At 43.5% G+C, this 13,037-nt stretch overlaps 1 protein-coding gene across 1 annotated transcript in view; it reads left to right on the top strand.

The window, feature by feature from the left end:
* The first annotated feature begins 1,846 nt into the window (after positions 1-1,846).
* The window catches only part of LOC147455594 (protein RRP6-like 2), a 105,023-nt gene continuing 93,832 nt past the window's right edge, over positions 1,847-13,037 (top strand). Inside the window, exon 1 of the mRNA XM_086514339.1 lies at positions 1,847-2,527. Coding sequence (XP_086370465.1) covers positions 1,895-2,527 — 633 coding nt within the window. The 5' untranslated portion in view covers positions 1,847-1,894. The remainder of the gene's footprint in view (positions 2,528-13,037) is intronic.

Genomic DNA, 13,037 nt, shown 5'->3' with positions numbered 1-13,037 from the left:
GCACACTTGGTAGGATTCCTTTCTGTGTTGTGTACATACAATTCTTACATTAGGTGCAATCACTTGGTGTGGTTGACCATAATGCTGTTTTTCGCATGCTGTCTATTGAGGACAAACTGGATGGGGACAATTAACCACTTTGGGTATACATGATGCAACATATCCTTGTTGTTGCAAAGGGAATTTGGAACATTGTGCAGGGTTATGATGTAAGACCAGGTTATGTGGATATATGTTCTGTGGATGATGGTACATGTTCTATAGAGTTTTTTTGTCTATTGATGAGCAGGCACCTTGGGATGCTAAGGATGCATAGGGTTATGCATTGATTGCACTTTCCATTAAGCATTCCATTACTCCGCACATTTGCTTTGCTAGAATAACAAAATAGGTATGGGACATGCTAGCTTCTCTATATGTGGGTACATGTTTGACAAAAGTTGCTTACTTGCATACTGAGCTAGAGTCCAAGGCTATGCATAAGGAGGATGATATGGATGTATTTCTTATAGTAATCAAAGATTTAATGAGTAGTTAATTGCCATTTGTGAGGTTATTCCTGAGAGTACTCTTGTGCAGGCATGCCTTGCCAAATTCTTATCAGAATTTTGCCTCCACCTTTAGGCTTGTGATAGAGGGTAAAGATGATGTGAAGTTTGATGGTCTTGTATTTGTATTGTTGCACGAGGCCCAATCTAGAAAAAACACAGCTAAATAGCATGCTATTGAACCTGCATTGTGGATGCATAGCAAAAGAAGAATGCCATTGCTTCCACTTCCAATGCTTCTACAAAGATAAGCTGGCCCCCATAGTTGTTGCTTCTTCAAATAGCCATATGTCTGAGAAGTCTGGAGATAAAGGAAAAAAGAAACTGAAATGTAATTATTGTAAGGCAAATAATCATCTCATCGAGCAATTCCCTAAGCTTAAGTCTAAAGAGGCTCGACAGAAAGAGGCGAATGCAACCATTGCAAATGCTTCTTCCAATGTAAATCTGGTAAATGTTGTGCAAGCGAAAGGGATTTTAGTGTGCAATGTCATTATCACCCATGTATTCATGATGCATGTAATGCATTGTGTATTGCAGAATCTATGGATCATATCTGTTACTTTGACAATGGTGCAACTAAGCACATTACATCTCATTGTAATTTGTTCAGTTCTTTTGAGACTGTCCCTGACGAGGAATACTGTCACATGTGCCAACAATACCTTTTATCCAGCTCTAGGAATTGGGAAGATTATGCTTATTGTTGCACATGGTAGCTCTTTCATACTTTTGGATGCTTTGTATGTACGTAGGATCAATAAGAATTTTTTGTTAGTGTTACCCAATGCTCCACGTAAGAATCTCATTATGAATTTGACATCCCTTCCACATTTATATGCCCTAGGAGTGCTACAAAAGAGTATAGATTAGTTTGATTCTTTCCTTCAATTATGCATCTTATCCTTACGCCGTGCTCTTTCTAAGAGAGCAACATTGCAAATATTATGATAGTTTTGCTTGTGTTTGAATGATTGCCTTAATGCTTATGTTTCAAATATTGTCTAAAACATCTCATTTGCAAATTGCTATCCTCATGCCATAGCACTCATTGTGGATATATAACCGTAGCGCTTTTCGTGCACTACTAGTTCGATGACGTTTCTTTCTCTGCACTTATCTCAACAAAGTGTGCTTGCAGTCTCTCTCTCTCTCTCTCTCCATTTCATAGTACTGAGGAAATATAAGGACTTAAATCAGACGTGAAAATAGAAACACCTCTCTCTCTCTCTCTCTCTCTCTCTCTCTCTCTCTCTTCATTTCATTAGTACTGAGGAAATTAAATCCAACGTGAAAATTCCAACGTTTTGAAGTTACAAACGCGGAAGTGTAAGGTGCATCCAGCGATGGCTGATCACGTCAACCTCGCAGGCGGAGAGGAAGAGGAGGTAAAGGTCCGCCTAGTGGCAGAAACAACACAGCTCGTCGAAAGTGCAGAGCGGCTTGAACGAGCTTCTCGTCTGCTCCCCACTCACGAGGATTTTCATTTCTACTCCAACTTCCCAGAGTTCCGAGAGCCTGTGCAGGGAATTGAGTCCCGCGTTAATGAAATTCTTTCTCAACTCTCCTCCCTCAGAACTCTTTCCCGAGCCCCCGTCCTTCCTACTGATGTTGATGAATACTCAGATTGGCTCGTTAGCATGCAAGATGAGCTTCTCGAACAGGTAGACTCCTCATTTGATCTCTTTAGAAAAGAAAGAGCTCAACAGGGACTTCCTCCTCCTGAGAATGATGCCTTCATGTACCAAAACACGAGGAAAAAGAGGCGTCGTGATCTGCTAATGAAGGAAACAAAGCCTCTTCCTGAAGTTGGAGGAAAAGCAGTCACCATGCAGCCTGAGAAGTGTCCTGTTCCTTTCCATGTATGGTCTATACCCCGACCTCAGGACAAGTTTGATGTGCCTGTGGATAATTCAAATACTCCATTCCGACACCCAAGACAGAATAATCAACCTGAAGTTTCCATTCATCCTTTGCAGGTATATTTTTTGTTGGCATTTGTGCTTCCGTTTATTGCAACAGAGGATTTCCATTATTGTAATGTGATTTGTAGGTTAATAGGAAGTAAAACACGACATGGCTGGGCCAGGTGAAAGATCAACTTGTAGTTGTGTATTCACTGCAAAAGAAATTCCATGTTCAGGTCACTGCTTGTTGTGACACAAATATCCCTTTAAGGTGACTTGTTCTGACATTCCTGAGACCTCCCTTCATTTCAAATGACCATTTCTGTTGACAAATATTTGAAGCTGTTTCGGAAGCTTGCTTTATCTGAGAAAAATCACAAAGAGAACTTGTTTGAGAGGCCAAAATCCTTTCTGCAAATTCTTGTACAGCAAGGCAGTGAACATCGTTGACGGGCATGATGACATCTATTTGATATGATGAAAAGCATTATGACTGGGTTGTTTGCAACAAGCGGTGTACATAAGACAACTTGGCATACGTGCTCATGTATCATTGAATCAACTAGTGATTGGGGGGGTAATATATTCATATGGGCAACGGCTTGTGATCGACCTTGTGCTAGCTCTTGCATGAGAAAGGATTTTGTTGTCGATCCTTGTGCTAGTTCTTGCACGAAGGATGTTGCTGGGTTCAAGCTAAAAAAGAAGCATCCCGAGATTGCCATCAAGAATTGCTTTCCAATATCCCAAATCCATGATGTACTTGATAGATCACAAGGTTCTATCTATTTCAGTCAAATTTGTTTCAGTCAAATCGATCTTAAAAGTGGCTATCATCATATAAGGATCACTCTGGGAGATGTATACAAGAAAGCGTTGAGTATGTCGAAGCAATAAAAAACTCTTTGCATTCTCTGTTTGCTCTTTTGCACTCTCTGCACTCTCTAATTTTCCTCTGTAGAATTGCAGAGGCTTCAAACTGAATCTAACAAATGTACGTATGGATGATATTTGTATGGTACGGACCCGTATTGTACGGGCGTGCTGCTCGGATGGCATCTGTAGGTATGTCCATGCGACCTTGAATAGAGATGAAGACTATCTACAAAACCCTTAAAAAAAACTTTGGTTGGCCACTTTCTAATTTTGGAACAACTAGAATCATATCGGGACACATTCCGGAATGAGGCCATTAAAGCGTTCATTGTTCAGAAACGGCACATGGCTGGAATGGCATTTCTGGATGCCATTGGATGGAAATACTTTTTGAACCTGGCAAGGAATCCAAATGGGTGTTCGCTGTTTCTATGCCACAAAGAGGAGAGGAGGAGCAAAGCGATCAAAGAAAACACAACATATTACGAGCTGAACTGATGCAAGAGTTTTCTACAGCTTGAGAATGAATGCTGAGGGGCTGTTTTGATGTTGACCCTCAAAAACACAACGCGTTGCTTTAAGCTGGCAATGTTGTTAAAGTTTTGCATCTCAAGTGAATGCCCAATGTGAATCCATTTATTTATTTTGTCATTTCTAGGCACTTTTTACTTATTTGACTTTAGAATTGGGCAATTCAGTTGAGGGGTATATAAGGACCCCCAACCCCTATTGTAATCATCATCTAATTGATTGCTGAGTGTCTAAGTTCGGTGAATCTCTCTCTCTCTCTCTCTCTCTCTCTCTCTCTCTCTCTCTCTCTCTCTAGTCTGTATAAATCCGCTACTTTGACATGGTATTAGAGCAAGTTGGCTCGTGATCATGGGAGACGCATGAAGGAGAAGAGGAGTTCCAGTGGGCGGCAGCTTTGATATTGGCGAGTGCAATCACGTGGAGCAAGAGCATGGGTAGAACTTGATGAAGGTTATTTCCGCCGGATAGACACTTCAATTTTTTTAATCTCGAGTGATGGGCGTATATACAATGCACGGGGGGAAAACCCTTCTAGTGAGTTTTCACACACATCACTACCACATATAGGTTAACAAATCCCCCTTGGGAGTGATGTGGTGAACTAGAGCTGGCACATGATATATAGGGAAGTGCCATGCCCTAAGGACAGGGAAGCAAGTCCAAAGCTTTGCGGAAAGGTTTGAACTTCTCAAGGGGCAATGTCTTTGTGAATAGATCTGCAAGGTTGTCTTGTGTCGGCACATAAGCCAAGCTGATCTCTCTTGCTGAGAGTCTCTTCCTGACAGTGATAATGCACCTCAATGTGCTTTGTGCGAGCATGAAAAATTGGGTTCCTCGCAACTGCCAATGTGCTCTGACTATTAGTGTAGATGATGTTGGCAGTGTCCTGTTCAACACCCAAATCAGCCATAAGGCATCCGAGTCATACACACTCAACCATAGCTGTGAAGAGTGCCAATATTGAGCTTCACAATTGGAAGTGGCCATGGTAGGTTGCTTCTTGCTCAACCATGAATTGTTGCTCAACCATGAATTGTCGAGCATGAAACAAAAGCCACTTGTGGACACTCGTGTCATAACAACCAGCCCAATCTGAGTCTGAAAAAGCATGCAAATCTGGTGGCAATGATCCCCCCTTGGGATAAAACAACCCAAGATGTAAAGTGCCACTTAAGTAGCGAAAGATCCTTTTAACAGCCTGCCAATGCTTAGACTGTGGGCTATGCATAAATCTGCTGATTTGTTGAATATCCGTAGTCTAATAAAGAGTGACATCAGCAGGATCTCGAGGATCATGAAGACTCAATTTCAAACCTGTTTCCATTGAAGTAGCAATAGGTTTGTAGTCCTTAAGTCAAACTTACATAGTAATGTCTCTATGTATCTTGCTTGACACAAAGCAATACCTCCATCACACTGCTTATGTATGCTCAAGTAATGATGCAAAAGCCCCAAGTCTTTCATCTTGAAGTTTGCATTCAATTCAACCTTGAATTCAGCAATGTGTGTCTCATTCTGACTATTAATTAACAAATCATCTTCATACAAAACGTTGATGAGAAATACATGACATACAAAGCTATCGGGAATCAAATCAATTGTAGGATGTTTTGGACGAGCAAGAGGTAACTCTCCTTGTAAGCCTTCAGGGAAAATAGTTAGCTTGAGCTTGTAGAAATTCTTGTCAGTCCTTTTCGAGGTCAGACATATTTGACCTTTGATCATCATTCAATTTTTTTAAGGAAATTGAGTAAACAAAAAGATTGGATTTAATTAATCTGAAAAGGGTCGAAGCCAATACCAATGGGACAGACTCACCCTTTAGTACAATCTCTTTGCCCTTCTCATTCTTCAAGATGGCTTTCCTTGCCCTATAATCGACCACGATACTGTTCTTGGGGAATGAAGGGATTCCTCGGAGGACGTCACAGCCTTCCAAAGGCATGATGTAAAAGTCCTCGTGTCCTAAATACCTCGTAGTTTGCCATGGTGTAAGGTGCAGCGGAACGAATGTTGTATTTTCTCAAGATTAGTGATCTTTATTGCTCAAGGTTCCTTTTAGTTCTTAGGGAAAGACAGAGCTTTCCGTCTTATGGAGAGTGCTATGATCACGAACAAAGTGAGTGGATATTGTGCGTGCAAGTGAATGAGACTGAGAAAAGGAGAGAGAAGAGATACGACACCCGAGAGGTTGTAAAACCCTCCTCCGAAGGCCCCACTCTCGTCGGCGAGAGTGGTCTACTTTGATTGCACAAAGGTGTACAATGCGAATGCAATGGACTGATGCAACTTGGACTATGCCGATGACGACGACGACTCGATGGCTGAAATCTGTAGTCTTCTATCTGCTGTTTTTCGGGACTATTTCGGTGGCTGAAAATGACTGTTTTGGCTGCGTTTTGATGGCTGAAAATGGGGGAGCATCTGCAACCATCTTGGGGGCTGATCTGCTTCTGTGTCTAGGCTGAAAACTGCGTGGATCTGATGCGGTTTGGGCTGAGAATCAAAAACGCTGGCTGGATATGTCTCTTGCCAAAAATGCTAGGCTTGTCTGCATCTTCAAAGCAAAAACTGAATCTGCTGCTTATGCTAGCGTTAGTAAATGGCTGAAATCGTTGATGATGATCAGGAGGAAAAACGCTAGGCTTTGATGCTTGAGGGCGATAGGCTGATGTGGGGAAACGCCAAGGGATGGCTCTGCTGCTAGAGAAGGAAAACGCTAGGGAGATCTGGGGGTATGGCGAGGTTGGAAGTCCAAAAACGCCAAGGTGCTGAGGTACTGCTGAGAAGTCCTGTTGAGCGGGAAGCTCCTGCTGTCTCTTCTGCCAATAACTGCTAACTTGGGTTTGCTTATATATTAACTTAGCAAAATTGCCCTACCTACTTTTGTTGGAAAGTCACTTAAAAATAATAAGTGAAAATAACCAATAAATAGGAAAATAGGCTAAATGCATTGGAAAATTCCCCTAACTGATGCTAATGGATTTTGATGGGAATTCGGATGATCATGCTGTGTGCAACCGGAGGATATGCATCTATGCTAAGTGATTGGGCATGCATGGTCTACGAATAGACTCACAAAAGTGCCAGATCACTGCTAATCTAGACTTGACTAAACTGACTGAACCCTGCTGTGGTGTAGCTTGTCCACGGACACATAGGGTTGGGATGTGTCACGTGACATCCCCTCCTTTCCAAAGTGAGGTACTGGTACAGAATTGTATGGCGTTGAGGGAGATCGCCAACAGCATCCGGAATCTTGGAAGGGACTCTTTGCCAGCCCACTCTGCTGTGTGGGTCGTGCGGTACTTGAACTTCATAAAGGTCTGCAATGCTTGCTTCTTTGGGCCGCGCCGAAAGCGACACAAAGTCTTTGATAGCTCCTTCCTTGCTTCAACTTCGTCTAGAGTCCTGCTTCTTTCGTCTTCAAGAATCTCCATGGCTGAAAATTCCTGAAACCATCTCCAACACAAAACCATGAACATACCTATTCCATGTAAAGTGAAGGAAATAAATCTTGTCTTCTCTAAAGACTGTGTATGCAATGTAGACGAACATAGAGACGGAGTGACAACCCGTTCTTCAAACACATGCAAACAATGCGCTCGAATCTTTTCTGTTTGATCGAAATCAATCAACTGTGGCAAATCACAATGGAAATGCCCATGCTTGGTGCTCATACTATCATGTGAAACTGTGTCATGCCAAGGAAGAGACATGGAATGTGACTTCTTGACATACAGACTTTTTAACTTTTCATGAACAATCCGCATACATTCGTGCTCATCCATGAGAGAAACGTGCTCAACATACAATATGTCATGCCTAGGAAAACAGGATCACATAACGATGCTGACTAAAATACAGGAAACCTTCACGAATGAAACACTCGAACAATGCGTGCGTATCAATCATGCGAACACATAATACTTCCTGTGAGGGTTCTTTGGACCAAGGCTCGAGAGCCAAGATGGCTTCTTCGGGATCTATCGAATCTTCTTGTGGGGGATCTGTGGACCTTGACTCGAAAGCCAAGATCGATTCTTGGTGATTGATCGAATCTACAAGGAGGTTAGCTTCGCTAGAAAAAGCATCAACTAACACATCATCCTTGTGAACAATCACATCTTCTTCATGCAACTCATCATGCTTGTGAGAAATCACATCTTGATCATGCAAATCATCATGCTTGTGAGAGATCACATCTTGATCATGCAAATCATCATGCTTGTCATTGTCATCCAAATCATTATGCAAATCATTGGCATCCAAATCATCATGCTTATCATTGTGCTTCAAATCATCATGCAAGTCATTGTCAATCAAATCATCATCATGCTTCACACCATCATGCAAATCCTGTGTGTCATGCTGTGGAGAAGAATAGACTGAGAGAGTCTCCGTCTCCTGAATCTCTTGCATCTGTGTCGGCACGGGATACAAGAGTCGCAAGAACTCTTGCATGTGTCGGTCACTCCGTTCTTGGCTTGCCTTTCTTTCGGCTTCTCTTTCTGCTTTTTCTTCTGCGTGTCTGCGTTTCATTTCTGCCATTCTTTCCTTAAACATCTGCTTTAACTCCTCCATAGGAGTTAGTGCAATCTTTGTCGTAGATGGGGAAGGGTCGGAAAAACCTCCTTGTGGGGAAAATTCTTCTTCGTCTCTCTCATGCTCATCACTTCTAAGCGAAGTATCCATTCTGCTTCGAGTGATGATCATTCTGAAGTCGTGGGTTCTTGTGGGTTCTTGTGGTCTGGGTTCTTAAGTTCACGAGGAACTTGGGTTCTTGAGGGTCTTGGGTTCTGAAGTTCACGAGTAACTCGGGTTCTTGAGGTTCTTGAGTCTTGAGGGTCTTGGGTTCTTGGGGTTCTTAAGGTTTTCTTTCGCTTGCAAATCATGTTGGAGAAGGATCTTCTCTTCACCCGAGTTCTACCCTTTTCTGCGGGCGCACCCCTTGGCGGCCTTGCGCTCACACCAAGGTTGCTTTTGCCCACCTCACGTCGATTGGCCGGCCGCTAAGTGCACGGTCCGCTCTCAATGAGTGAAAAGAGACGCAAGGGGAGGCTGGACAAGCCCTTCTTTCTTGGGATTCCTGTCACTCTTCAACAAAACACGATTAGGAATCGCCACGCCCAAGTAAACTTGGGTTCATGCGATCGCAACAAACAAAAAAAATTCTTGTGGTTCTTGTGGTTCTTTCCTTGAGTAATGCAGAACACTTCCAAAGCTCTGATACCAATGTTAGGTGCAGCGGAATGAATGTTGTATTTTCTCAAGATTAGTGATCTTTATTGCTCAAGGTTCCTTTTAGTTCTTAGGGAAAGAGAGAGCTTTCCGTCTTATGGAGAGTGCTATGATCATGAACAAAGTGAGTGGATATTGTGCGTGCAAGTGAATGAGACTGAGAGAAGGAGAGAGAAGAGATACGACACCCGAGAGGTTGTAAAACCCTCCTCCGAAGGCCCCACTCTCGTCGGCGAGAGTGGTCTACTTTGATTGCACAAAGGTGTACAATGCGAATGCAATGGACTGATGCAACTTGGACTATGCCGATGACGATGACGATGACGGTGGTGACGACAATGACTCGATGGTTGAAATCAGTAGTCTTCTATCTGTTGTTTTTCGAGACTGTTTCGGTGGCTGAAAATGACTGTTTTGGCTGCGTTTTGATGGCTGAAAATGGGGGAGCATCTACAACCATCTTGGGGGCTGATCTGCTTCTGTGTCTAGGCTGAAAACTGCGTGGATCTGATGCGGTTTGGGCTGAGAATCAAAAACGCTGGCTGGATATGTCTCTTGCCAAAAATGCTAGGCTTGTCTGCATCTTCAAAGCAAGAACTGAATCTGCTGCTTATGCTAGCGTTAGTAAATGGCTGAAATCGTTGATGATGATCAGGAGGAAAAATGCTAGGCTTTGATGCTTGAGGGCGATAGGCTGATGTGGGGAAACGCCAAGGGATGGCTCTGCTGCTAGAGAAGGAAAACGCTAGGGAGATCTGGGGGTATGGCGAGGTTGGAAGTCCAAAAACGCCAAGGTACTGAGGTACTGCTGAGAAGTTGCCTGTTGAGCGGGAAGCTCCTGCTGTCTCTTCTACCAATAACTGCTAACTTAGGTTTGCTTATATATTAACTTAGCAAAATTGCCCTACCTACTTTTGTTGGAAAGTCACTTAAAAATAATAAGTGAAAATAACCAATAAATAGGAAAATAGGCTAAATGCACTGGAAAATTCCCCTAATTGATGCTAATGGATTCTGATGGGAATTCCGATGATCATGTTGTGTGCAACCGGAGGATATGCATCTATGCTAAGTGACTGGGCATGCACAATCTACGAATAGACTCAGAAAAGTGCCAGATCACTGCTAATCTAGACTTGACTGAACTGACTAAACCCTGCTGTGGTGTAGCTTGTCCACGGACACATAGGGTTGGGATGCAACATCCTGTCCGGGTGCCTCTAGGACAGCCTCGACCGATGGCCCCATTACCTCGGGTGTAATTCCAAGTCAAGCCGCCAATTCAGTTGAAATAAAGTTGACCTTGGCGTCTCTATCAAAGAAGATAAGGGCTTCCTGGTCTGGCATTTTGCCCCATGCTTTGTAAAGTTCAGTACTTTAATCCATCTGAGCAGGGTCGGCGGTCCTTGCAAAGTCTGCCAGTCCTGCTTTCGTCTTGCCTTTTCTTCTGCGCTCTTCGACTACTCTGGAATTCCTTGGCTTGTCTTTTGGTGGTCCTCTGGTTCTTCTTTTCAAGAATTCTATCCAATTTTTTTTGCGAGTACAGGTTCCGCTTTTTTGCACTCGTCTGTCCTTTCAACTTTCCTTCCAACCTGAGAGGAGAATCAATGGCCTCTCGCCATCTCGAGTAAATCTCATCAATCGGTTAATTCTTCAAGTGTCACGTAAATCTTGGGTCTCTGGAGTACTTGATCAATATTTTCACATATGTCTCAACCTATAGTTGACGTTTATACTCCAATCTGGCAAACTTTTCTGCCAAGAATTTGTCCAAATCTTCATTCTTTTCTTCAGTTCCCGCGCTGGATTTCAACTCTTCTTTGCCTACCCACCAGAGCTGTTCTCTCTGTTAGATTCTCCGCGAGAACCCCATGTGTAATCTGGGCTTCTTTATCGCTTATGCCCTCTAAGACAGAGCGATGAAGATGGGAGCGTGCCCGATGCTGATGTATGAAGAGTGGGAATGGCTAATAAGTTTGGGATCGGATAAGTCTCGGGTCGGCCCACGAAGATTCTTTCACATATAGATAAAATCTAGACTGTTCTGTCATGCTCTCCTCGAGAATGTGTGTGCGCTGCAGAAGGGATCAGATCCTCCATAGTATGAGCTTTGATACCAATGTAACAGGCTTGGACACTCCAAGCGAGAAATCAATAGCAACATACGAACAGAAACGTCAAAATCACTGAACTTTGAGAGAGAGAGAGAGAGAGAGAGAGAGAGAGAGAGTCGACACGGACCGACGGAGTTTCGTGCCCAGAGGTATTGGCCCCAAAGTCTGGCGCCCCTTTCGGTATTTCTTTATCATTAATCACTGCAAAGTACAACTCCCAAGGGACCTCTGCCCTCAAACTGTGCGTCCATATGCTTTGCAGAGTGAGGCTTTAGGGGCTCTTATAAATTTACAAGGGATGCTCAAAAGCAAAGCCCCAAAAGCATTCAGCTCAAAAGCACTAAACCAAAAGCATCTACTCTCAAAAGCTAGCGTTGGGACTTTGAAAAGTAGCCAGCTTAATTTTCGTAAATCCGTACAGGCTGCCATGTCAGCACAGCAACGCAATTTACAAAAAATCTGTACAGTCCAGCCATGTCACCATCCAGCGTGTTTTTTGGATGTCCGTACAACCTGCTACGTCAGCAGCTAGCGCTAGGGTTTTTATTTCTTCTTTATGTCCCGTGGGCCCATTGGACGGGACCCCATAAGTTGGAATAACTTATATTCGCGTCAATTCTTGTTGGTTACCTTCTTATGCCGTGCTTGAGACTTCTCAAGAGCCTCGTGCACCTTGGCAAAAGCAGTATCCAGATCTGCTCAAAAATCTTATCCTGGGTTTGGGGAATTCTTTGGATTTGCCTACCCATCGAGAGGTGTTATCTCTGTCAAATTCTCCGTGAGAACCCATATGTAATCTAGGGTTCTTTATGGCTTATGTCCTGTAAGACAGAGGGTTGAAGACGGGAGCGTGCCCAATGCGCGATGAAGTAAGGATGGGAGTGACTAATAAGTTCGGGATCATGCCACGAAGATTCTTTCACAATAAAATCTCAACTGTACTATAATACTCTCCTCGAGAATCTGTATGCGCTGCAGAAGGGATCGGATCCTCCGCAGAAGAAGAATATTTTTGAGCTTTGATACCATTGTTACAGGCTTGGACACTCCAAGCGAGAAATGAATAGCACCACACAAATAGAAACGTGAATATCACTGAACTTCAATAGAGAAAGAGAGAGAGAGAGAATCGACACGACCCGGCGTTTTGTGCCCAGAGGTATTGGCCCCAAAGTTTGGCGCCCCTTTCGGTATTTCTTTATCATTAATCATTGCAAAGTACAACTCCCGAGGGACCTCTGTTGTCAGACTCTGCGTCCAGATGCTCTGTAGAGTGAGGCCCCAAGGGCTCTTTTATTCTTACAAGGGATGCCCTATATAAGCAGAGCCCCAAAAGCAATCAATCCCCAAAAGCGTCGCTCTCAAAAGTTGCTAGCGTGAATCACGGAAATCCGTACAGCTTGCCATGTGGCACAGCGAGCACAAAACGAGGATTTTTCGTACAACGTGCCACGTCAGCATGTCAACGCGATTTACGGAACTCTCTTTTAGAGTGCAAGCTTCTGGTCTTTAGGGTTTTAGGCCCCTCAACCGGGGTACCATAAGTTGGTACAACTTTGAGCTTACGTTCTTTAATTCTTTGTGTCGCTCGGGCCCCATCGGATGGGAACCCTTATGACATTTTATTTGGAATCTATTTGGGTGGTCAAGCCACGTCATCATTTTGTGACATACCTATGTAACAAAGTGATGATGTGGCATGACCACCCGGACAATCCCTAACAGATAATATGATTTTATAAGGTTGTATGGACGCCTGAAAAACGTGCTGGATGGTGACATGGCAGGCATAGTCACAGGGGACGCCCATTTTTGGGCTT

The sequence above is a fragment of the Adiantum capillus-veneris genome, chromosome 6, assembly GCF_014529385.1.
Source record: "Adiantum capillus-veneris isolate H3 chromosome 6, ASM1452938v2, whole genome shotgun sequence".
In the NCBI taxonomy this organism is placed as follows: domain Eukaryota; kingdom Viridiplantae; phylum Streptophyta; class Polypodiopsida; order Polypodiales; family Pteridaceae; genus Adiantum; species Adiantum capillus-veneris.
This window is presented reverse-complemented; position numbering and strand designations above follow the sequence as displayed.